The sequence below is a fragment of the Rhincodon typus genome, chromosome 33, assembly GCF_021869965.1.
Source record: "Rhincodon typus isolate 14 chromosome 33, sRhiTyp1.1, whole genome shotgun sequence".
NCBI classification, from domain to species: Eukaryota; Metazoa; Chordata; class Chondrichthyes; order Orectolobiformes; family Rhincodontidae; genus Rhincodon; species Rhincodon typus.
In genome coordinates this window covers 20,046,735-20,073,744 of record NC_063364.1, presented here as the reverse complement: position 1 = coordinate 20,073,744, position 27,010 = coordinate 20,046,735, and the positions used below count along the sequence as shown (strand labels likewise).

Below are 27,010 nucleotides of genomic sequence, written 5' to 3'. Positions count from 1 at the left end.
CATTGGAGTTTGTTTTGAAGGTGGATGCAACCTAAACCAACCAAATGCTGAGACCTAGATGCTGCAAACCCAATAGAGAAGACTCACGCCCTCCCCAACGTTCGTAATTGCAGTCCCCCACCTCTGGAAAACCCCCTCGCAAGGGTTTGGGGTCACAGCAACCAGCAAGCACCAAAATTGAGTCACAATGGGAAAATGTTTGGAAAACACTGAAATAAGATGTGAAACAAGAAAAACAAGGTATAAAAGGTGAAGAGAGTGGAAGCAGAAAAAAGGAAGACAGAAGGAAAAGGAAAAATGCAGGACTTTTCGCACAACTGGAACAAAATCTAAAACAAAAGATAAATGGCAAAAGTGGAGGAGGGTTGAAGAGAGAATTAAAGTGTGACAATCTGTTAAGAGGAGAGAAATTATTTTTCAACAAAATGGGCCTTGGCACTAACGCTTCTGGCTGGTGACTGTGTAATGCAGCACAAAAAGACATTTTGAAATGAGAGAGATCTCCAAACATAACCACTAATTTCTGGAGGTTAAGTCAATATTTATAACCTTAGGTATACATAGCTAAACCAAAAAAAGATCAAACCCACCTCCACCTTCGATTATTGAGAATGTTTAAGTGCTTGAAATGGATTAATGCCTCCACTGAAATAGAAGGCATAGTAAGCAAATTTAAATCAGTTAAGTGTCAGTTTGCTAAAACCAACTTAATGAGTCCAAATTCCTAATTAAGTTAGGCAAAATTTTGGTAAGTACATAACGAAGTAAAATTATGGTAAATATAAAATTCTCATAGTCATTAGCAGAAGCTCTTTTACAAAAAAGTACTTGCAGGATAATAAATGAAGAATGTCAAATTGAGAATCCTGATACAAATTGAGTTAACAAGTTATTAATGATAATTGGATGGGATTTTGTGTTGTTTAGTCAGTGACTTTAGAAATGTTAATCAGGTGAAGGATTAGAACTCTCAAAAAGGCAGCCAGCTAACATATAACAAAGCTCCTCTCCCCATTTTCTAAATCTTCTGTTCTCACTATTGGGGCTTGTGGACGTGCAAAAGGCATTTAATTGGATGGCGAGGTGTCTTACCTGACCCCACTGCCTTCCCATCTCTGCCAGAATCATGTAGGAGTGGGAAGAACCAAGGCTGACCTTCCCATCCCACTGCTAATCAAGGACCTCATCTCAGCACTGTCGGGAGTAACCCGGCTGCAGGTGGAGCTGCCTCTACACAAAAGCTAAAACTGTGCAGTCTCTAGGCTGGTGATCGTGGTGGAGAGGTGGTCTGCCTGCTCAAGGAGCTATAAATCAGGATGGGATGGGAGCAGCTGAGAACCAACCTCTCTGCCTTTGTTACTGCATGCTGCCAAACTCCTACCCTATCAGTCCCAGTGACCAGAATTGCTGTGCCCCCTCCCACCAGCATTCCAGTGCCTATTTGTCCAGCTGTAGAAACAATCACCTGTAGCTCTGCAGACCCTCTTGATTATGTGAAAACTCTTCGAAGGCAAGACCTTTGACCCTGGGGTCTTGATCCTAACCTCACGACTGCCGATTTGGCATTTGGTTTGATAGATAATGTAGCGTAGGTTCCTTGCCAGCAGACAAAATCCCACCACCTCAACAAGATACCTTGCCATTTCATGCTTCATGCAAGCATAATAAAACAGGAGAAATTCATCCAAAAATTGAGAATTTGAAGATTTCTATATAACACAAAAACACTTTACTCTATTTCCTTCCCCAGACTGGTTTTACTCCAGTCTCTTACATAGTCACTTTCATAAGTTGGAATTCTGAACTGCTGTCTCTTAACAGTTTGCTGCTGACATCTACTGGCCAAGTGTGTAATTGATGAGACAACACAATGTGGAGCTGGAAGAACACAGGAGGCCAGGCAGCAGAGGAGCAGAAAAGTTGACGTTTCGGGTCGGGACCCTTCTTCATCTGCTATCTCTGTGTAAGTGACAATATCTTTGGAATTAGGTTATTGCATCAATGCCAACCACAAGGTCAGTCCAAAACACAGCAACGAGCCAGTGGTAGGTATATATACACACACCAGCAGGAAGATCTATTGGAAAACTTTTAATGTGTTTTTCTACTATTTTCTATTCAGTTTTTTTTAAATCAATGGGTTGAGAAGGGAGGTACGGAAGAGGAGAAAACGGAGAAAATGGAGATCAGGAAAGAGAGTAAAGGGCAAAACATTATTCGTTTATTCTTCTAGCACATGTTTAAAGTGTTCAAACTGTTTTCTTCAAATTTAACAATGTCTTGTATAAATAAACATAAGATATTAAACTTTTTGAATTATGATATGTACCCATTGTTAGCCAACTGACAGAGGTACTGCCTGTCACAAGACTGTCATAGCCAATCTCCCAATTCCTTCACAAATTAAAGGTAGCTGTAAAGTTAATCATATGAGCAATTATTCCAAATTTAAAGTTTCCAAGGGAAACTCCTCCTAGGACTCCATACTTTGGGACATCGTTTAAAACCTGCTGTCTGCATATAGATGGCTCTTCTGATTAGTGATGAATGAATACACGTTGGTGTTGAATGATACATGGATCAGACTTCTCCATGAAGCCCACTGCAGTCACCTAGATAGCTGACATTCACAGTCAAGGTTCACAAATGAACAGTCACCATTTAACATAAGATGTCAGGCCAACCATCACACATAGCAAGATTCTCCAGCATGAAGTCAGCAAAGCTGAGAGGGAAAATTCAATGGAAGTGCAAAGTAAAATGACCATAGTGTAACAGGAAATATTTTCAAGTCTGGCCTACACAAGTACTGATTCTGTTAATATATAATTTCAGCTCAGGAAGCTGCATAATAAATAAATGTTACCTATAATATCCACAATATGTAGCTTCAGTTCTTTCTGCAGTGTGCCAAGAGCTGAAGGTAGAGCTTCAGGTGAATCTGATGTAAAGCTAAGATTTTGTTTCACATCATTGGAAAGTGAAAGCCAAAGGTGCCCAAATTCTTCAGTGGTCAGTTTTAATGGCCTGGAAGCAGATAGACAAGAGAACTAGGTTAGAGAGCTTATCAAATGAGAACAATAATTCTAACCATGTACTTGTCAAAAAGTTACATTTAACTTCACAAGTTCATCAGGACAGGGCCAGTACAATTGTGCTGAGAATTAATTGGGTATTATCCAATTTCTGATATTAAAATGTTACAGGAACTAAACAAACCAGCAAGGTCCAACTTGGGCAGATGCTCAGGGTTTGCTTTGTGAAGACAGACCATTTCTTTTTTCTGACCTCAGTACCAGGATGGTGCTGAGAAACAACAAAACACTGTTACATCTGTGTAATCATTTTCCAATTTTTTTCTCTGTCCAGGCTCTCCAATAACTCTGAATCAAACAAGGTAAAAATTTATCCTTCTGAGGAAGGGTCACTGGACCTGAAACATTAATGCTGACTTTTTCTTCACAGATGCTGCCAGACCTGCTGAGCTTTTCCAGCAACTTCTGTTTTTGCTCCTGATTTACAACATCTGCAGTTCTTTCAGTTTTTAAAACTTATCTTTACCTGTGTAAATGGGTGGCACTTATTCTCTCACTGTTGAGAGAAATTTCTCTTCAGTTCTAAGAACAGGGAAGTGAGACTAGCTGGTTAGTTCTTTCAAAGAGCAGGCAAAAGCACTATGGCCACTTTCTATGTTGTATGATTTGAAAAGGCACAAAGGAGTTCATTGTCTTGTAAATACTGCCTTATATTCTTAATCTTTTCCTAACATTTTTTATTAGAAAAGATGTAAACTACGTCTCACTGTTATAACTTCAGTAAAGTGGGCAAGTTTTCTCCCCAACTGCACAACATCAATGAATTGTTACAGTGCACAAGGAGGTCATTCAGCCCATCGTGTTTGCACTACTCTTTAAATGAGCATTATGACTTAGTGATACTCTTCAAGTCACCCAATATCATAGCTCAGAAATACAACTATTTAACTGTAATTATAAGTGAAATAATAGGAGTTTGAAAGGTACTTTTGACCTTATACAAGCATTCTTTAGTTCACTTACTGCAAAAGTCTTGAAAAAGAAGCTTTGCAAATGTAAAATAATTTACTCTCGTTATTCCCTTACATACAGATGTTTCCATTTAAAGTGGAATCATGGTCCAAACATGTCAGCTACCTTCATCTGAAATTGGCTGCTGTTAGAACATGGCCTAAGGAAATTCTTCTTTCAGTTATTCTTAACTGTCACTGTAGGGCATACCCTGAACTCCAGATGGCATCTCCTCATGCTAAAACAGATAAAATTTCGCAGAACTGCTATTTACAGGAGGCAGCATTAGGCCTAACATGTCTGTGCCTGCTCTCTAAAGGAACAATGTACCTAGTGCCACCTCCTTCAGTGCCTTGATTGAACCTGCACCTCCAGCACAGACTGGCAGCATTATTCAGATCCTAACTACTTACTACATGAAAAGGGTTTTCTTCATGTCATCACTGCTTTTTAAGCCAAGTGCCTTAAATCCTTGCCCACTTACTTTCAATCCTCTCACCAACAGGAAAATGATTTGTTTAGCATTTCAGGGAATATAGTTTAAGCTCAATCGCAGTGATCTAATCAAAAATGATGAGGTTCTAGCTGTAGCACTGGACAGCCTGTTCAGCAAAAAAAAAACAGGATCCAAGTCAAAAACTTCAACGGCTTTTGAATTCTCTTGCCTTCCAGTATGGGTTTCATCAGCCTGCAAAAATGACTGAAGTGAGTGTGGAGCTGGCCTGCTGTGTTCCTCCAGCTCCACAGTGTTGTCTCTGACTCCAGCAGCATTGCTATCTCTGAACTAAGTGTGGCCAGTTTCAATTCATTCTTCTTAAATGAGAGCATCAGCACTTGAGGAAATACCTAAAGTGCATTATACCCAACACCTCCCCAACAGTTTTATATTCCACATTTTCAATCTGATTATTAGCAAGCTTGGCCAGAGACTGTCCCACAGATGACAGGTGAGCCTGCACTTTCTTTCACAGGATTAGAAAGACAAAAAGTTGGATTGTTCCCAGACAACAATCAACCCCAATGAATTTTGGCAGTTGCTCCTTCTCCTTCCACTCAGAACAGACTACGTTATCAATTACCTCTGAATAACCAGCTGTGAATGCTGGTATCCTATCAGCAGAGAGGCATCACACCTTAATATTTTTGGGTAAATGCCTTTTTCATAACTGCGCTGTTCAAATAATGTTAAATATTTTAATTGCCTATCAAGCAAAGTAAAGGCCCAAAGATGGTAGTTCACAACCATATTCCCCAGAGGAGGATAATAGGAGCTTGAAAATAACATGAAACATATATTTGGGGCCAAATACTTGGCCATTACCCTCAACAACAGTTATGAGCTAAGGCTCTTATACACTTGGGATTAGAGTACTAATACCCAATTTATTCAGGACCTTTAACAGCTAGTTACTTTTGGACCTTTTGTTCCTGATTTTCTCTAATGATAAGCAAATGTGCAAATGCCAAAAACGACAAATGAAGTTTCAATTGAAATACTGTTATATAAGTAAGTTGCAATAAATTTCTTCAATTCCATTTCAAAAACTAGAAATACACAAACACTTTCAGCAAACAGCACGACAGAATGCATCAACATTTAAAACTGCAAAGGACTTTCAATATTCAAAGTAATAGCCAAACTTCTAATATAGCAATTCATTCTGAAATTCAAAGCAATGTTTATAACTAATCATTTTGGTACACATTAGTCTCATACCTGATGAAATCAATTAAAAATAGAGCAAGTGTAAATTCCTCCTGGGTACGCTGACTAGACTCTAGGTGATAAGTAAGGTGTCCAGTAAGTAGCACCTGGGTACATGGTTTCACCATCTGTAGACAGAGCTGACATTTGACTGTGGTTTGGGATTGCACCACTGGAAAAGGGAAGTCCATGCTCTCAGAAGTCTGCATAATTATAAAAAAAATTAAAAAGAGAGATGTGAAGGTTAAAATTACAAATGTACAACAACATCCCATTTAATCAATAAAAATATGATCCGGTAAAATGGTAACAGTGTTCCTGCTGTAGGCTGGGTTCGCAAGAGATCCTCCACAAAGTAAATGTCTTATATGAACATGTAAATTAGGCACAGGACTAGACCACTTGGCCCCTTGAACCTACTCCCCCATTCACTCCCTTGTTTATCAAAAATCTATCCACCTCTGCCTTAAAAATATTCAAAGACTGCTTCCGCCACTGAGAAAAGCTTTCAACCATTTCAGAGAAAATGTCCTCCTCTCTGTCTTAAATGAGTGCTCCCTTATTTTTAAACAATGATTTTTTTAAAAAACATTTTTAACGGTTTTAGATCCTCCCACAAGAGAAAACATCCTTTCCACATCCACCCTGTCAATGCCCCTCGGGAGGTTCAATCAAGTCATCTCCAATTTTCGAAACTCCAGTAGACACTAGCCTAGCCTGACAAATCTTCTCATAAGAAAACCCTCTTAGTACAGGTAAACATCCTCTGAACTGCTTCTAACGTATTTACATCATTTTTTTAAAATAAGGAGGCCAATACTGTGCACAGTACTTCAGGTGTGGTCTCACCAATGCTGTGAATAAATTAAGTATAACAACTATACTTGTGAATTCAATTCCCCTCGCAATAATGTCCATTGGCTTTCCTAACTACCTGCATACCTTTTATGATTTATGCACTAGAACACCCAGATCCCTCTGCAACTTAGAACTCCGCAATCTCTCATCATTTAGATAATATGCTCCAATTTCATTCTTCCTGCCAAAATGGAAAATTGCGCATTTTTCCACATTAGACTCCATTTGCTAGATCTTTGCTCACCTACTTAACCTATCTCTATCTCTTTGAAGATTTCTGTCCTCTTTATTATTGTTCATCTATCCACAAGCCTAAGAATAACTATTTGCCCAAATCAAAAGTCGAGGGATTTCTAGCATTAAGCTACTGCATAGTACATCACATGGCTGACTGTCTGATTTCCAGGTTGAGGCATAATATGTGCATGTAGAAAGAGCATAACAGGGGAGTTAAGAGAGATTCCAATAGAAAGGAGAGAAACTCTAATGCTAATGCTAAAACGTATTTTGATGCAACTCTGGTTTTTAATTTCAGAATTTTATATAACTAGAATGAGGGTTTTGTTTAAAAGTAACCTGCAACGCAAACCCTGATAATGTTTAAAAACTTTAGACAAAATTTAATTCCAATAATCTTAAGTAGACTGAGTACAAAATTTTATTTAATTTTAGCAAGTTAACTTTTTTAAATTGTTCAATACTATACCACTGCCAGACTGTACTTACCTGTAATTCATCAGTTAATGCAAAGTTGACTGTTGCATTACGAACTTCCACACTGCTAAGGTTAGTAATAAACAGGACTATGAGCAGACAGTCTTTTTTCCAAATCTTACAGGAAAACAAAGCAATATTTTCATTGGCACAAACAAGCTCGAGCTTTGAATGAGAATGCTCAGCAAACTCATCTGGCAAATTTGGAGTTAGACTGGAGATTTGTTCCTGAGCCTCAAAGGCAGAGCTGCAACTTGCAGGCTGTAGGATGTCAAAATTTCCATCTGCAAATAGACCTGAAACTGATTCCTTTGATACTTTGATTGTCTTCAAGTTGTTACTTGGAGTCCATGATTTGTCATATCCTTGGGCAGGCTCCTCTGTGGGGACCTCTGCAGAATCAGATGATATTTTCCTTAATGGCATTTCTTTATTTTCTTGGAAGGAATTACACCTTTCAAGGACATTATCCACGAGGTTTGGAATTTGAGAGGGGTGTGGAACATTTGTCTTCTGTGCATTCATAGCTTTCTCATGGCTATTCTGTCCCTCAACAATCTTCAATTTTCTCCAAAATTTCTGGGTACTGCTCTGAGGTTTTCCCATCTAAAAAGATTGTAGAAATGCAGAAATTATAACTTTTAAGGTCTTGATATTGCTAAGCAGCATTAGTCAAACATTTTTATTTGGGTGAATTCATGCACACTGTCCACACTTCTTTAAAGTGAACCTTAGCTGTAAGATAATAATGATCATTTTCTTTAAGTCAAATATAGCAAAGAACCAATTTCATTGTTTATCAGGATTTCAAACTAGACAATTAGTAAGTCTTGTGTTGCAAAATTTCTTAGACATTACAGGGATAATGCTTAAACTGCTCTTTAGTTTTTATTATTTTGTGGATTTTTGGTACAGATGACCTTTTTACAGGTGACAATAGAACATGTACCTATAAAGCTAGTAAAATGGATAGTTAATGAAAAAGGAACTTGTAACATGAATTTGCAGCAAAAATTAGTTACCATAAGTGAATAGAGTTGATATAAATCAGTTTGGAGATGTACTTGAATTAACAGAAACATTCGCAGTTAATCACCTCATTAAATCAGCGTGTTATCTGCAATATTTAAATGCTTCTTACTTAAGTCTTGCACTTATTTTCAAATGAAACTGATGCCAAAGTAAAATATAAACCTGCTTTAGGATCCCATCTAGCCTCATAATACTGAAAACTACATTAAATGTCCAGCAGCTCCAATGAACTATGTAGATTTTTTCCTTTGGGAATTAACTCTCCAAATGCTGAGCCCATCACCCTTGAACTTCCAAATTCATCTTATAATTGTTAATGAAGGGCACTTGTAGGACAGTGGCAGTGTCCCTATCTCTGAGGTAGGAGCCTCACGTTCAAGTCCCACCTGTTCCAGAGGTGTTATACCTTGACTGAACAAGCTGATTAGAAAACATTTACAATTGTTAATTACACACATGCGTGTATAAATATGGGGGGTCAGCTAGCATGCAGGTCAGAATAATGCCAACGGTGCAGGTGCAATTCCGGTTCCAGTTAAGGTAGCTTGGGGACCTACCTACCGTGGCCCTGTCCATGCAAGTGGAAGGCAATGACAAAAAAAAACAGCCAAGAGAAACAGCTCCGGGTGAAGCATCAATTAGATACTCAGACAAGGACCTGCCTTCCAGAACAGCACTGAACAGAACTGAATGGAATGCACAAATATGTGCCACTGCTCAACTATCTTGTTCCTTCTGTGACTCGATTTTGCGGCTTGAAAATTGTCGCAACCTGTCATGAGAACTGAGAGCATGGATTTCAGCTGGGGAAAGCTGTGACACTAAGTGCCCTGTTAGAGAGGGAGCACAAGTGTTGGTCGGAGTTTCACAGAAACAACTGGTGTCTCAGAAACCATGAGCCCAAAATTACAGCTGACAACACCAATTAGGGTTGTGACCCATACTGGTGGGAAGCACTACAGTCACATGGTGTAGGTTAGCCACAGTCCTCTTAGGCAGGAGTCCCAGGATTTTGAAGTGATAACACTGAAGGAATATCAATATATTTACAAGTGCATTGTTGACAGGGCCCTCAACCAGGTGTGACCCATCTCATGCATCTCCGCCCTCACCCCCTCTCTCTCCCCTCCCACAACAGCAATAGGACTCCCCCCCTGTCGTTACCAACCATCCCATCAGCATCACATTCCAGAAGATCATCAGCCGTCATTTCTGCGTCCTCCAGCGAGATGCCACCACCAGACACATATTCCCCTCCCCTCCCCTCCTTTGTGCGCCTTCCGCAGGGACACTTCCTTCCGGGACATGCTGGTCTACTCTTCCTTCACTCCAAACATTCCCTCCCCACATCCCCACAGCACCTTCCCCTGCACCTGCCAAAGGCATAACACCTGCCCAGAGACAATAAGAACTGCAGATGCTGGAATCAGAGATAACACAGTGCAGTGCTGGAGGAACACAGCAGGCCAGGCAGCATCAGAGAAGCAAGAAAGCTGACGTTTCAGGTTGGGACCCTTCTTCAGAAATGGGGTTGTGGGGGGAGGGAGCTCAGAAATAAATAGAAGAGAGGGGTGGGGCTGGGGAAGCTAGGTGGGATGGTGACAGATGGGTGCAGGTAGGGAGTGGTGAGGATTGGTCAGTGAGGTGGGAGGAGTAGATAGGTGGGAGAGAAGATGGACAGGTTGTCAGGTCAAGGAGGCGGGGATGAGAGGGAAGGTTGGTCATGGGATGAGGCCGGGCGGTGGGGAGATTTTGAAACTAGTAAAAACCACATTTAGGCCATTGGGCTGAAGGCTCTCAAGGCGCAATGAGGTGCTGCTCCTCCAGTTTCCAGGTGGCGCCATTGTGATACTGGAGAAGGCCCAGGATGGACATGTCACCCAGGGAGTAGGAGAGGGAGTTGAATTAGAAACAGTTTGCGACCGGAAGGTGGTGTTTTTTGTCACGAACAGAGCACAGGTGCTCTACAAAGCGGTCTCCAAGCCTCCGCTTGGTCTCACCGATGTAGAGGAAGCCACATCGGGAGCATGTAACAGACCACGTTGACAGATGTGCAAGTGAACCTCTGTTTAATATGGAAGGTTTGTATGGTGCCTTGAATGGAGGTGAGGTGGGGTGGTGGGGTGGGGAGATGTAGGGGCAGGTGTAGCACTTCCTGCGGTTGAAGGGAAAGGTTTACCTCCTCCCTCCTCAGTATCCAAGGGCCCAAACATACAGCAACATAAAGCAGCACTTTACCTGCAGTGCACAAATCTAGACTACTACATTCGCTGCTCACCACGTGGTCTCCTCTGCACTAAAGAAACGAAGTGTAGACTGGGTGACTGCCCGCAAAAAAGACCCCCAGCTTCCAGGTGCCTGCCACTTTAACACACTACCCTGTTCTCTGGCCATAATCTCTGTCTCAAGCTTGCTGGAAGAACAACACCTCATTTTCCGCTTAGGGACCCCACAGCCCTCTGGACTCAATAATCGAAATCAACAAATTTAGGGCCTGAACTCTCCCATGCCCTGGCACCCCCTCCCCACACACCAGGCCTTGTTATCACAGTCTGCCATTACACTCTATCTATTGTCAGCCACTTACAACCTCAACATGATATCCCAACTCCTATAATCAATGGTCTCAGCAACGAAGGGCAAATTGGGAGTAGTCCATCACACCCCTTATTGATGGTAGATAGACTTTGAAGAGTCAGGGAGCAAGTTACTTGCCACAGAATTCACAGCCTCTGAACTGCTTTTGAAGCCACGGTATTTATGTAGATGGTTCAAGTTGGTCTCTGGTCAAGGCAAAGGCAATGTCATTGAATGTCAAGGGGCAATGGTTGGAATCTGATTTGTTGCAGATGGTCATCACCTGCCAATGGTGTTGCACCATGTTTTTTGCCACTTATCAGCCCAAGCTGTTGTCCAGGTATTATTGCGTTTAAACACAGATTGCTCCAGTATCTGAGAAGTTGCAAAGGTGCTAAATATTGTGCAAGCAGCAGTGAACATTCCCACTTCTCAGCTTATGATCGACAGAAGGCCATTGATGAAGCAGTTGAAGATGACTGGACCCAGGACACTACCTCAAGGAACCTGTGTTGGAATAGCCTGGGCTGAGATAATAGAGCTCCAGCAACCATAACCATCTTCTTTAGTGTCAAAGATGACTTCAACAAGCAAACACTTTTCCCCACAATTCCCATTAACTCCAGTTTTGTTAGACTTCCTTAATGCCATACTTCGTCAATTATTGCCGTGATAGAGGCAGTCACCCTCACTTGTCCTCAATTTCAGCTCTTTGACCATGCTTGAACCAAGGCAACTATGGCAGGAGCTGAGTGGGCCTGGCACAATCCAAATGGAGTGTCACTAAGCAGGTCATTATTGAGAAAGTGCTGTTGACGACAACCTCCATCATTTTGCTGATAAATGTCGTCTGATGGGGCAGTGATTGGTCACGTTAGATTAGTCCTGCATTTTGTGCACAGGACATAACCTTGGCAATTTTCTACATTGCCAAGCAGATGCCAGGATTGTAACTGTGCTAGAACAGTTTGATTAAGGGCACAACTATTTTCCATTTTAAAGCATTGCAATGTACTAAACATAGTTAGTTTCTCCTGACAAAATTGTTTTTGTTATTTGGTTGCATAGTTACTAATTGTGGATTTGAAAGATCATGAAGTCAGTCAGCAATTTCAAATGGGCCAGTGAACTATAGTTAGCACTCAGATTTTGTAGTCATTCAAAAATGGATTAAGCTCTGTGGTTAAATTTTTATACATTCCCCTATTAGTGTATTCAAACGTCTGAAGTTTTAATGTGAAAGAAATCTTGGCAGTTAGCACCTTTGAGTAGGTACTATAAATTTTAAGCAATTAGTCCTAACAATTACTTGAACTGTGACAACAAGATTTTTGGCGAGACACTGGAGTGATTACACAGGTTACTTTCTGCCAATATCCTCACAAATAGCCTTTATTTGGAATTACTGCTTGGGTTGCTGTGCAGCACATAGCTCGTTTGAAACAAAGAGATTTTATATGGAAGTGTCAACACTTATGGTTGGCACATCTTGCATATAGGTTTCTTAGTTTCAACCAGAAAAAGTTACATCAAATCATCTCAAAAGAAAATATATTTACTTAAGTAGTCAGATTCAAGTCACCTGCCCTATTTCATCAGCCTCACTACTATGGTGATTAGCTTGGCTCAATTAGTAGCATTCTTATCCTGGGAACCAGAAAGCAATGCACTACTTTAGGACTAAAGTCACTTGTTGTGAAGTCCACTCTTCCATACTACTGCCAGGATAATACACAGCTATTGCTAAGAATGGAATGGCCAGTTATGGGAACATGCGAATACATTTCAAGAGATGAAATAGAAGGCATAACCTTTTGTCATCAGCATGCAATAAATCTAGAGTATTAACAGAAAAATAATTAGTTTGAGGTACATCCAATCATACAAATTAGGAAGGGCAGGCCATTCAGCCCCTGAAACCAGCTTTACCATTCAATAAGAACATGGCCAATCTAACTGTACCCTGAAATCTGCAATTCCACTTATCCTAATAACATTCTACTCCCAGGTAAATAAGAATCTGTCCACCTCTGCTTTCAAAATATTCAAGGACTCTGCTTCTACCACCTTTTCAGGAAGAGTTCAAAGAATCTGAACCCTCATTTTTAATTTAAATGGGTGACACCTGGATTTTAAACAGTGACCCTTAGTATGAGATTCTCCCAAGAAACACCTCTCCACATCAACCCTGTCAAGAACCTCATGATCTTGTATCAATAAATACATATTTCAATCAAGTGACCTCTTACTCTTAAACTACAGTGGATATAAGCCTGGTCTTTGCTATTTTTCCTCTGAAGACAACCCAAGCAAAAATCTAGTCTAGCCATCATCACACTTCAAGGTTCACATACTTGATGGGCTGAGAATATTAGTTATTTCTATTCTGGATTTTGGGAGATCAGGCACACAAAAGGAGCTACTTTCTAGTCAAGAAACTTAAACTAAGAGCCAAGTGGACTGAGTGAAGGCTTCATCCCTTAAACAAAAACTATCAAATCCTCAACACCCAATGGTACAGCTGGAGTATGCAATATGGTTGCGATTTTGATGGACTTTATATCCAGCCCATACACTATCCCACCCTAAACTGCTCCACAATACCTCCAGATGCTACATGTTGGTGGGTCACTAAAACAACACGAAAGCGGTAAGATGGTGGCGCAGTAGGGCTTCTGAGCCCGGGTCTTGTCCACTCCGTCTGTGTTTCTTCTCATTTCTTTTCTTTTTCCCTTCCCTCGTTTGTTTCTTTCTCTTATTTTGTTTTATTTACCTCTTGATCAAGCGCTCGGTCACAGCATCGGCGACGGGACCCAGCAGCGTGCACCCGTGGCAGCAACATCGGAGGCAAGTTCAGGATCCTGGCAGCTGCTGCATTGTTGAGGCAGTCCTAGTGCGGACTCATCGTCAAGCTCAGTTTACTGTCTTTTGGCGGCTTCGGGTGAGCAAAGAGGTTCCGAGAGGCTGCTGCAGCAGAAAGTACGATGTGGATCTGGCCATTCCTTGTAGCTGCATCCTGGTGGATCCTTCTACTCGGCTGCTTCAGCAGCGGCAGAAGACAAGATGGGTCTGGGTCCAGGATTCCAATGGCCTGGGTTTCCTTGAGGCTTCTGCAGCGTCTTCACAGCAGCATGGGTGGTCTGGTCTGGTCTGGTCCAGCCTGAGACACCTTTCAGCGGCTTTGGAAGTGGCCTGGGTGGCTGTTTGTCAGTGCCAATCTGGGTCCCCTTGTGGCGGCTTCAGTTGGTCTATGACTCCATACGGCTTTTTCTTCGACATCATGGTGGGCCCAGCCTGGAATTCCAACAGAGGGTCGGGTCCTCGAGCCCAGAGCTGTGAAATGGACTAGGTGGACTGCGTCTTAAAATCTTTTTTTTTTTTTTTTTTTTTCAAAGTTATATTATCATGGAAGGACTGTTGTTCTGAGCTGCTTATTTCTTTATTTTTCTAATTTATTACTAAAATTTTGTACTTTTGAAGGTCTGTAATGCTGAACTTTGTATTTCTTTATTTTTCTATTTTTTTCCCCTAAGAAATCGTTCTCAAGAATCTGTACCTAGGTACTTTTGTGCCGTAAGTGGCAACTTGTAAACTTTTCACTCGTGAGTGCGTGACAATAAAGCTAATTCGATTCAATATTGTTCAAAAGTCATACAAATGTTGATAATTCACCTCCTACAAGTCTTAAGTGCAGATCATTTATACCATGCATCATAAGAAGCAACACAGAGACAGATTCATGACAATTCTTCTAAACGGCGAGACCACTGAGGCTTTTATAATTCATGCTTAGAGCACAATTCTACTTGTGCAACATGTTAATATTCACTTACCAGACTGACTAAATTGCTGGATCCTAACCCAACAAACAATGATGATGCCAACTGTTGCTTCTCTTGGGCTTCTGCAGAAAATGTTGCAGTTCTTTCAGTTTTAGAGGAGCGGTCTGTAGTTGTTTCACTTTCAGAACTGGGACTTGATAAGGTTTCTTCTTTGGACTCCTTCTTCCGAAGATAGCCCTCCTTGCCCCACACTTTCTTTACTCCATCGAGCTTAAGACTATTTGAACTAAATGAAAGAGGTTCACAATTCAACACACTTTATTCAAATGCTGGCTGAAGCTGTCTTATTCAACCATGTTAGAAATCACCATTGTAGACATTCAACTGCTACAATTAAACTAAAATAGAATTCTTGACATTTTTAGACAATGTTTCCTCTAAACAGTTTGTCACATGGCAACCTGAAAATACCCATACGGGCTATGCACAGGTTAGACACTAACTCATGCACATGCATGGCTGCACAAGAGGATTTAAAGATTTTTAAAAACGTATAAATAGATTACTGCAGAACTGCATAATGGAGAGCAACTAACATTTATAGTACTGGTTGGAAGCTATTTGTCAGCTTTAGTTCAATGGAAGCACTTCAGCATCTATCAGGAGGTCATAGGTTCAAGATCCACTCCAGAAACTCCACTCAATTCTAAGTGAACACTCGAGTGCAGCACTGAGCGCACCCTTTGGATCAGACAAAAGTCAAGATACATCTGCTTGTAAAAGTACATACAGAAGGTCCTATGACGCAATTCAAAGAAGTGCATGAAAGTTTGCCTCATGCTTTGGCCTAATCCTTCAACCAGGATCATAAACGATCAGTTGTTCTGTTGTAACTGCACTAATGCTTGTGGGATGTTTAAATAAATTACACTTCCCCTAGACTGGCTGCTTTATTTGCCTATGCTAATGCAGTGACCGCATTTTGAAATGTTCCAATCAATGACTTAGAAAATACTTTAGAAGCCATAGAACGCAAGAGGCTATATAAAGAAGATACATTGTTCCTTTATCATTCCTTAATTGAAGAATATAAAAATACCCTTATCTTCCACTGCTCTTTTGAAATGTCACCTCTTTGGGGTAAATAAAGATGAACAATTGCTCCCAGGATTTTGCCTATATCACTTGAGGCAACTAGAAGCATGACAGTAGTCAGTGACAATTCCTCATACAATTAAATGCCTTACTATATACAACTGTCTGTCCTTCATTCAACAGTTACCCACAATCAGGAGACCAGAAATAGACCAGAATCAAGGGAATAAAACCTTAGTTGAATGAACTATTTAATTATAATTTTAAATGGAAACTAGTCCTAATTACCTTGATTATGCATTTGTAATTGCATATATGCAGTCTTTTCACCTTCAAATTTAATAATTCTTAACGTGGTTATAATGATCTATAATGATCTGTATTGTAAATCTGGTAAATTACAGAAGTCATGCTAATAGGATCAAAGGACCCGTTTTCTTAACGTTGACTTTTTTTTTAAAAAATACACTTCATATACATTATATACTTTGGAGTACCGTGCACAGTTCTGGTCATCCTGCTATAGGAATGATATTATTAAATTGGAGAGTGCTCAGAAAAGATTTACCAGGATGTTGCCGGGACTGAAGGGTTTGAGTTACAAGGAGAGGCTGGATAGGCTGGGACCTTTTTTCACTGGAGCATAGGAGGTTGAAAGGTATCATTATAGAGGTTTATAAAATCATGAGGGGCATAGATTAGGTGAATAGCAAAGGTCTTTTCACTAGGGTAGGGGAATTCAAAACGAGAGGGCATAATTTTAAGGGGAGAGCGTAAAGATTTAAAGGAGACCTGAGGAGCAATTTTTTTTACACAGAGGGTGGTTCATATATGGAATGAACTGCCAGAGGAAGTAGTGAATGAGGTACAGTTACAACATTTAAGAGACATTTGGACAGGTACATGAACAGGAAAGGGATATGAGCCAACGCAGGCAAGTGAGACTAGTAAAGTTCGAGAAACTTGGTCAGCGTGGACGAGTTAGACTGTTTCTGTGCTGTACGACTATGACTTGAGTACATATATATATATACATACATACATATATATATATATTCATCTTTCTTGACTTACAAAATTGGAACAGTAACTTTTTTTGAAAGCTTAAAATGTATTAAATGGTCTCAAAACCTCAGTTTTCAAACATGCAATTCACACGCAAAAAATCGCATATAGCCTGTGCAAAGCTGCTGCAACTGCTGCTTATTGGCAAGTTTCAAACTGAAAATCGTAACTTCATTTTTTTTTTACAATCAGGTCAGCTTCAGCTTATTGTTAACACACATGCAACTCGAATCTGAAAGTTGAGTGTTCAGGTCCATTTCAGAGAATCTATTACATAATCTAGGTTAGTACTTGAATACATTAGTGCTGCATTGCTGGAGATGATAGTTTTTGTCAGAAGACATTAAGCCCTCTCACACAGAGAAAACAAATCCCATTGTACTATCTGAAGAAGAGCCAAATGGCATTTATGCCAATTGTGCAACTCTCGAACAGCTTTAAAATAGATCATTTAATTGTTGTATTGTTGTTGTTTAATGCAATATTGCTACGTCAGAATTGGTTGCCTAGTTCATCTACATTCTAACAGCGAATACACTTCAAAAGCACTTTATTTGGTTGTGCAGCACTTCAAAACATCTTGAAGTGGAAAAAGGAGAAAAATAAATACTACTCCATTGATATCCAAGAAGAAAATTTTGTCATTGTTTGCAAGTAATTAAACAGCGAGTGATTAAAATTACATTCAGCAAGTTACAATCTTTGCACGCCCAAATAGAGTAAAGATTGGATTGAAAAATAGGACTCAGTATTTCAAAGAACGATTCTAGTATCTTATGTTGGTCTCTTCAAGAATGACTGAAGTCTATATGAATGCTGCTATGAAAAATGAGTGAGTCCAGAATGCTCTTGTTCAAAAATTAATGCTGGTTGTATCATAATCCTAAAAATTTGGAGGCAAATCTATTTTGCATTGCAAATAAGAACAATACAAAAAGCTACGTCTATATAATGGATTTATGATGTTACAAGGTATCAAACAAGTAGCATTCATGCTTTCATCTGCTGATAGCTACCAAAATAACTTAAACTTACTCTTTTATTCCAGCTTCTGTGCTGTTGCAAGAAATCTCTGAACCGATGGATAATCCTGTTGGAGACTGCCTTCCAGTAACACTGGAGGCTTGTGGGCTTGTAACAAAAGCTAGTCCATATGGCTCAAAGTTCAAGACTGTAGCAAAATAAAGTATTTTTTTGAGTTTGTGTAATAAGTCTTTAAACATGTAAACCTGGGTAAGGTTAAATTGTTTAGAACAAACAAAAATCCACACTTACTCTAACAGGAAATACTTAAATACTAATTAATATAAAACCAGTAACGAAAGAATAAGCAACTGTATCCCCTGACACTATCTCTTTTAGTTCCACTTTGCCACTTGGTGGTGCTCTCTCTCAGTGAAATGCATTTGCTGAATAGTGATCTACATGAAAGATGTTGCATCATAAATGGGGAATCTGAGTCTCACAAGCACCAGCTCCAATGTGCTTCCTCTTAAACCATAAAATTTAAAGATAGGTAGAGAAAGAAACAGAGTCAACAGAGAAAGAAACATGTTGAATTCAAAGCAAGAAAGATACTGAGAAGAAAATAAAGAGAGAAAAACAAAGAGTTTTAGAAAAAAAAAGTGCCATGTTTTTAAAAACTTAACGAACAATCTACTTACTACTATAGGCGTGAACTGCCAGTTTGGTTTCTCCAAGGTTGAATGGAATGGCAAGACTGTAAATCATGTCCGTGATACAGTGCTTCCAACTTGGATTGCCAGCCATAAGATTATTTTGCATTAATGGTACAAATCCTACCATTTTCTGAGAGATAGTCAGAACTGCCGATGCTGGAGTCTGAGATAACACAGTGTGGAGCTGGAGGAACACAGCAGGCCAGGCAGCATCAGAGGAGCAGGAAAGCTCCCCGCAATAAAAACAAAGACAGAATCCCCCTTGTCCTCACGTATCACTCCACTAACCTCTGGATTCAACGCATCATTCTCCGTCACTTCTGCCACCTGCAATCTGACCCCACGACGAAGGATATATTTCCCTTCCCACCCTTATCTGCCTTCTGGAGGGACCACTCTTTCCGCGACTCCCTCGTCCACTGCACACTCCCCACTAGCCCCACCACGCCTGGCACCTTTCCCTGCAACCCAAGGAGGTGCTACCCCTGCCCCCTCCATCCCAGGTCGGGGCCCTTCTTCAGAAATGGGGGAGGGGAAGGGGGCTCTGAAATAAATAGAGAGGAGGGGGGTTGGGCTGGGGAAGGTAGGTGGGATGGTGATAGGTGAGTACAGGTAGGTAGTGGTGGGTATTGGTCAGTGAGGTGGGAGCAGCTGATAGGTGGGAGAGAAGACAGACAGGTCAAGGAGGCGGGGTTGATCTTGGGATGAGGTCAGGGGTGGGGAGATTTTGAAGCTGGTAAAGTCCAAATTGAGACCATTGAGCTGCAGGCTTCCAAGGCGGAATATGAGGTGCTGCTCCTCCAGTTTCCGGGTGGCATCGTTGTGACACTGGAAGTGGCCCAGAATGGACATCGCCCAGGGAGTGGGAGGAGGAGTTGAAATGGTTCGCGACTGGAAAGTGTGGTCGTTTGTCGTGAACCGAGCGTAGGTGCTCCACAAAGCGGTCTCCGAGCCTCCACTTGGTCTCACCGATGTAGAGGAGGCTACATCAGGAACAGCGGATAAAATTGACCACATTAGCAGATGTGCAGATGTGGAAAGTTTTTTTGGGGCCTGGGATGGAGTTGACAGGGGAGGTGTAGGGGCAGGTGTAGCACCTCCTTGGGTTGCAGGGAAAGGTGCCAGGGGTGGTGGGGCTAGTGGGGAGTGTGCAGTGGACGAGGGAGTCGCGGAAAGAGCGGTCCCTCCAGAAGGCAGATAAGGGTGGGGAGGGAAATATATCCTTCGTCGTGGGGTCAGATTGCAGGTGGCAGAAGCGACTGAGAATGATGCGTTGAATCCGGAGGTTAGTGGGGTGATACGTGAGGACAAGGGAGATTCTGTCTTTGTTTTTATTGCGGGGAGCAGGTGTGAGGGCTGAGGAGCGGGAAACACAAGAGATGCAGTCAAGGGCATTTTCGAGCACTGAAGGGGGGAGGTTGCAGCCCTTGAAATACGAGGGCATCTGGGATGTTCAGGAGTGGAACGCCTCATCTTGGGAGCAGATGCGGCGGAGGAATTGGGAGTAGGGGAATGCATTCTTGCAGGAAGGTGGGTGAGAGGAGGTGTAGTCTAGGTAGCTGTGGGAGTCGGTGGTCTTGAAAGAGATATCAGTTTCGAGGTGGTCACCAGAAATGGAGACAGAGAGGTCCAGGAAGGAGAGAGAGGTATCAGAGATGGTCCAGGTGAAATTGAGGTTGGGGTGGAAGGTGTTAGTAAAGTTGATGAACTGTTCGAGCTCCTCGTGGGAGCACAAGGCGGTGCCGATACAGTCATCAACGTAGCGGAGGAAGAGGTAGGGGATGGGGCCAGTGTAGCTGCGGAAGAGGGACGGTTCCATGCATCCCCCAAAGAGGCAAGCATAGCCTGGGCACATGCGGGTACCCACGGCCAACCCCTTAGTCTGTAGGAAGTGGGAGGAGTTGAAGGAGAAGTTGTTAAGGCTAAGGACAAGTTCAGTTAAGCGGATAAGGGTGTTGATGGAGGGGGACTGGTTGGGCCTGCGGGAGAGGAAGAAGCGGAGGGCTTTTAGGCCATCTGCACGGGGAATGCAAGTATACAGAGATTGGACATCCATAGTGAAGATGAGGTGTTGGGGGCCGGGGAATTGGAAGTCTCGGAGGAGGTGGAGGGCGTAGGTGGGGAGTTCCTGGACCAGGGGGGAGAAAAGAGAGTTGAGGTAAGCGAAGATAAGTTCAGTGGGGCAGGTGCAGACAGAGACAGTGGGTCGGCCAGGGCAGTCAGGTTTGTGGATTTTGGGAAGGAGACAGAAACAAGCGGCGTGGGGTTGGGGAACGATGAGGTTAGAGGCCGTGGGCAAGAGGTCACCCGAGGTGATGAGGTTATGGATGGTCTAGGAGATGATGCTTTGGTGGTCAGGGGTGGGGTCATGATCAGGGGGGCAGTAGGAGGAGGTGTCAGAGAGTTGGTGCCTGGCCTCAGCGATGTAAAGGTTAGTGTGTCACACTACAACTGTGCCTCCCTTATCCGTGGGTTTGATAGTCAGGTTAGGGCTGGAGCAGAGGGCTGCATGTATGGGGGAAGAGGCTGCACTGAGTGAGAGGGGTGGAGAAATTGAGGCGATCGATGTCGCTACGGTACTTGGAGATAAAGAGGTCGAGGGAGGGTAGGAGGCCTTGGGGTGGTGCCCAGGTGGATGGGGTGTATTGGAGGCGGGAGAAGGGGTCTGTAGAAGGGAAGGGTTTGACTCGCAGTTAAAGAAATAAGCGCAGAGATGGAGACGGCGGAAAAACTGTTCGACGTCCAAGCATTCATTGACGTTTGGGTGGAGGGGGATGACGGTGAGTCCTTTTATGACTCACTTTGGACAGACTCTCAGTATGATATTGTTTATTGATTTTCACAAGGCTAACTGAGTAAATTGGAACACATTTCTTTTGGGTCACAAATTGCTATTTCATTAAAGCACTAACAATGATGAGCACAGTCCATTCACCATTATTTTCCAGCAATTTTGGGGCTATTAGTTGGACATGATGCAATCTATTTGTCCAAATATTTGGAGATTAACTCCACAAGTACAGCCAAATTTCCATTCTTACTGGAGTACTTCGATAGGATTTACAGAAACAATATTTTATTTTCAAGTATTACCATCCTTTCGTGTGAATCAAGACAAAATGTGAAAAGTGCTGCAATATTAACAAGGCTAATAATTTCTCTTCTTCCCAAAAAAAGATAAAATAAAATCAATATGGTCACGGGAGAATATACTCACACTGGGTCTGCACAATAATTGTGATACCAATGTGGTTTCCTTTAAACAGCAATGTTTAGACTAAGGTCAAAAAAGGAGGAAACTCTCCTGATCTTTGGTCAATAGAGCATTTAAATTTGGTACAGCTAACCCATGGCCTCAAAAGAAACAGTCACACAATACATTGATTAATCGGTATAAATGACCACAAAATTCCAGAAAAAGGACATTTAAGAACCCCAGATCTTTGACTACAAGTTAAACTAATTTTCAACAGCACAGACACATTTTGTTAATTTTTCAACATTTTCCCCACCTTTGTAACCTACAGATAGTTAAGCATTACGTTGGCATCATTAGAGTGTGAAGTTAACACTAGTAATGAATCTTAAAATGTCTGTCAAATGAGCACTATTTGAAACAGGAGCTAGGTAATCTCCCAATCCTAGAAAATAAAGTCACAGAATCTCTGCAGTGTAGAAACAGGCCATTCAGGCCATCAAGTCCACACTGACCCTTCAAAGAGCATCCATTCCCCTACCCTATCCCTGTAACCCTGCATTTCCCATGGCTAATCCATCTAGCCCACAAATCCCTGGCCACTATGGGCAATTTAGCATGGCCAATCCACCTAACTTGCACACCTTTAGACTGTCAAAAACATGAAAAGTCTAACTTTACTAACAATATTGAGCAGACCTGGGGTTAATACTGCTCCTCTTTGAATAATACTGAAAAAACAACCTTTATTGCTCTGTTGTTTGTAAGATATGCGATGGTTCGGCAGAAAAGGTGCCAGGTTGACATACGTAACAGTTCCAAAAAAAAAAAGCAGCATTTATTTTGCTGTTTAACTACATGTCCCCAGCTCAAAGTAAACTGTGCAGTGACAGGCATCCATCCAAAGGCTGATGTGTGGTCTGCTGATGCATGGTATCATACAACCAAGGACAGGTGCAGACAAAGAGTGACCAGGTTACTTACTAAAGACAGCAATATGGGCTAAACAGTTCAGGAAGAAAGCAAATCACTCAAATGTAAAAAAAACAAGTTCATCATTATCTGGAGAGCATTTATTAGTGGAGGTGGGTTTAGGTCTTAAGCTACTAAGCAATTTCTTCAAAACAAATCATTGACTGCTTGAAAAAGATTGCTTCATTGCTGAGTCACATACTGACTTCAAGGACCTTTATATAATTGACTAAAGATTTTAAGTCTGAAATTTATTAAAGTAGATTAAACTTAAATGTCATTAGTAAGCCTAGCTGTGCATCATCTTTTCATATGAGTCATAACTTACCCCCAGCAGTCAGTCCTCCCTCTCAGAGCAACCTCTGATTTCATTTTTCAAAATAATACACAATTATATAAGGTGAGAGGAGAAAGATTTAAAAGGGACCCGAGGAGCAACTTTTTCATTCACAGGGTGGCTCATATTTGGAATGAGCTGCCAGAGGAAGTGGTGGATGCAGGTACAGTTACAACGTTTAAAAGACATTTGGACAGGTACATGAATAGGAAAGGTTTAGAAGGATATTGGCCATCGGCCATAACGCAGGCAAATGACACTAGTTTTGAGGTTGGTTGGCTCGCCGAGCTGGTTTGTTGTTTTGCAGACGTTTCGTTACCGTGCTTGGTAACATCCTCAGTGCAGCCTCTGATGAAGCGTCGGTGTGTTTTCCCACTTGGATTTTAAACTCTGGGGTCCGTTGCGCTGGATTGCCTCACTTCCGGGTTTCTTCCGTAGTGGAATGTATATGGGGTCGAGTTCAATGTGTTTATTAATAGCATGCTTCGTGAAGTGCCACGCTTCCAGGAAGTCTCGGGCTTGTCTCTGCCTAGCCTGTCCCAGGATCTTGATGTTGTCCCAGTCGAAGTCGTGGTTCTCCTTGTCCATGTGGATTGAGATGAGTGAGTGAAACATGGCACTCCACGAAGCAGGCTATTAATAAACACATTGAACTTGACCCCATATACATTCCACTACGGAGGAAACCCGGAAGTGTGGTAATCCAACACAACGGACCCCAGAGTTTAAAAACCAAGTGGGAAAACACACCGACACTTCATCAGAGGCTGCACGGAGGATGTTACCAAGCACGGTAACAAAACGTCTGCAAAACAACAAAACAGCTCGGCGAGCCAACCAACCTCAACACTCACAACCCGAGCTACAGATCTACTCCAAAACCTTAGTGACACTAGTTTAGTTTGGGGAATTTGGTTGGCACGGATGGGGTGGACTGAAGGGTCTGTTTCTGTGCTGTACGACCCTATATAAAAGCTTTGACTGGTACAAGAAGATTCAACAGTTTACTCACACACAGTTTCACAATTGATCAATACAAAGAACTATTAAAAGACAGGGACCATCTCCAATAATTCTTGATCCTCCTATGAAAGCTAATAACCTGTCAGAACAGAAATTCCAAATACACTGCTTCAGATACTTGGCATGGCAGGAATACAAGGGCTTTTGACCTTTCACAGATTTTAGAAATGCAGACTATAGAGTAGTGTTTTTCACCCCTCAAGTGAGGCAATGGTGAACATACTCCTTTTTTCATATGAGCCATTTCCAAAAATGGAAAAGTCAGAATACATGGCTAGTTTAATTTATAGGAAGCCAAAAAAAATTGATGTTCTAAAGCTGACGGCATGTTCCAACTTCAGTTTGCATCTTACAGCATTCAAAAAAAAATCAAAATAGAATTTGCACTATTGATCAAACTAAAACAACAAAAAAAATGAAATAATGAACTAATACAATGCAAACAAGCAAAGACTGCTCGAATTTCCAAAGACATGAGCTCTGATCGGAATGGAATTCAGAAATAACAGGCCATAACCCCAACTCAGGGGAATAGTTTACAACAGAAAGACACGTCAGGAGATTGGAGAAGCAAGGGGGGCTCCAGCCACAAATGGGAAGGCAACCCTGGAGGTCTGGAGGCCCTAGAACGCCTTCTCCCAGCTCCAGCAGGGGCCTAAAAAGTTACATTGTGATCCAAAGTAGGCCCAGCAATCCCAGCACCAATGCTCAACACAAATTTGCAACTAAAATTCAGATTAGGCTTCCCATTAGGTTTGGTGTTAAGATTATTTTATCCAGACAATATGATATTCCTCCACATTTCCCCGCCTCTCCAATTCAGCAGCTGTTTAAGCATTAATAACACCTTTGCATTAGCGAACCTTATCACAGTAAGTGAGTACAGATGCCAAAAAAACAAAACTTTGCTGCATACTTTCAAACAATAGTCAAACTTCTAATGGAGAAGTGGCAAAGATCCTAGTCCAAAGAACCATTCATTCTGTGCTATTACGGCAGCTTGACCAGTATTTCACAAGTACCTATTCATCATCCATAGTTTTGATCGATAAACCGCTACAACTAGAGTGCCGTTAACCCTCTAAAGATAAAAGATTTTGTTACACAACTATTTCCTGGGAAAGCCAAAATAGCAAGCCCCAAAAATCCAATGACTCAAATGACATTTCTGATACATAAAATTAAACAGTTCCAGTTTCATACATCTTGACGGGTGGGTACACAGAACATTCCTATACTTATATAATAAAAGAAAAATACTGTGGATTTTTATTTGCATCTGCTGGAGGGAAAATAACTTAGGGGCACAAAAGTCTGAAGAGGCAATCCAAATTGCTGACAGTACATTAGAAGCACATTTTTAGTTGAATCCAGAATTCTGCTTCACTGGTTAGTTTTAAACCTAAATACTGCAAAGTATGAATTTCATTTCATTACAAGGCTATTCATATTGTAAAAATGAGAGTGTAAAACAAGGCAAAAATCTCAACAACAATATCAATCAATTACTTGAAGGTAATGGAATGCTTTCCATAGTAGCAATGTCAGTGACGTGGTACTCCAGAGTCCTTCTGTAGGTATGGGTTCAAATCCCATCATGGCAGTTAGAGGAATCCAAATTTACTAAATTCTGAAACTGAAAGCTAGTCTCAGTAATGGTGGCCATGAAACCATTACCAATTGTTATATAAACCCTGCTGATGCACTAACATCCTTCAGGGAAGGAAATCCATCTTACCTGACTTACAGGTGAATGCAGACCCATAGCAATGTGGTTGACTCTTAACTGCCCTCTGCAAAGGCACAGCAAGCCACTCAGTTTAAAGGCAATTAAGGATGAGCAACAAGCAATGACCTTGCCAGCAACACCCATATTCTGGGAAATAAGACATTTTAGAAACCATTACTGTGATTTCCCCATATCCAGAAAAGCATCCAGTTCACAATGACACTGCATCCAACACAACACCATTTTTAAGAGAATCATTATAATCTCTTTACTATACAATTTAAACAAGACTCTGAAAGCACACATTAAATTCGTCTCTTTGGGTTCCGATGACTCCTATAATACAAAATTAAGTTATTTTTCACAATGTTTTAAAAGCCAGCTTTTATTAATGCCTCCTCCTTATTTTGGGAAATGCTTGCTGATGATTCAGTGCATCGTCAAAAAGCTCCCAGAGGTTGGACTTTCACTTTGAATTTAATTTGATGCACAAGCCCCATGTCTCTGATGTTTGAACCTGTGCATCAATCTATTAGCTCATCACTGAAGTGGAATTTTTTTTTTTTTTTTTTTACCTTTCTCTTCTGACAACCTCTCTTCCTGTCTTTGATGGTGTGGCTTATATGGTGCAGCTCCATGACCCAAAGCATCAGCAACAAAACCATCCAGAAAAGATAATGAAGCGTCGACCTATGTAAGCAAACAACAAGCTTACTCATAGAATTACAGTCACACTTTTCCGACTGAAAGTTACAATTGCACGCAGAATCAAGAGTTAGTTGGAATTTCATATTGTAAAACTCAAAGCATATTTAAATATTCCCTTTTCACAAAGCTGACATCAGCTGATTCTTCAATCATGTCGTCGCAGGCACTATTACCCCTATCCACTATGTTTAATTTCCAACAGGAATGGCCAGGCAATCATTAGCAGCATGAACCACAACCTATTCTATTCCAGAGACTGAAGGTAAATATTGTTAGCTTGCTTCAATGGATGCCTTCACCTCTTAAAGACGACAAGCATGGGCTCATAACTCGCTCCAAGACATAAGGACATAATCTAGTGGCACTGCATTACCAGAGGTGTTCTCCTTCAGATGGGACATTAAATCAAAGCCAGATTTGCCTCATAAAATGGGCTGTCTACCCCTACCCCACCCCCAAAAGGCATTCAGGAAATTTTCCTGAAATAGCAAG

General features: G+C 41.4%; 1 protein-coding gene across 1 annotated transcript in view; it reads right to left on the bottom strand.

Annotated features, from left to right (window-relative positions):
* The window catches only part of ap4e1 (adaptor related protein complex 4 subunit epsilon 1), a 59,449-nt gene that overhangs the window by 2,678 nt on the left and 29,761 nt on the right, over positions 1–27,010 (bottom strand). Inside the window, exons 12-17 of the mRNA XM_048615735.1 lie at positions 26,386–26,500; positions 17,910–18,045; positions 14,766–15,000; positions 7,336–7,929; positions 5,764–5,954; positions 2,867–3,027 (exon numbers count right to left, since the gene is read on the bottom strand). Coding sequence (XP_048471692.1) covers positions 2,867–3,027; positions 5,764–5,954; positions 7,336–7,929; positions 14,766–15,000; positions 17,910–18,045; positions 26,386–26,500 — 1,432 coding nt within the window. The remainder of the gene's footprint in view (positions 1–2,866; positions 3,028–5,763; positions 5,955–7,335; positions 7,930–14,765; positions 15,001–17,909; positions 18,046–26,385; positions 26,501–27,010) is intronic.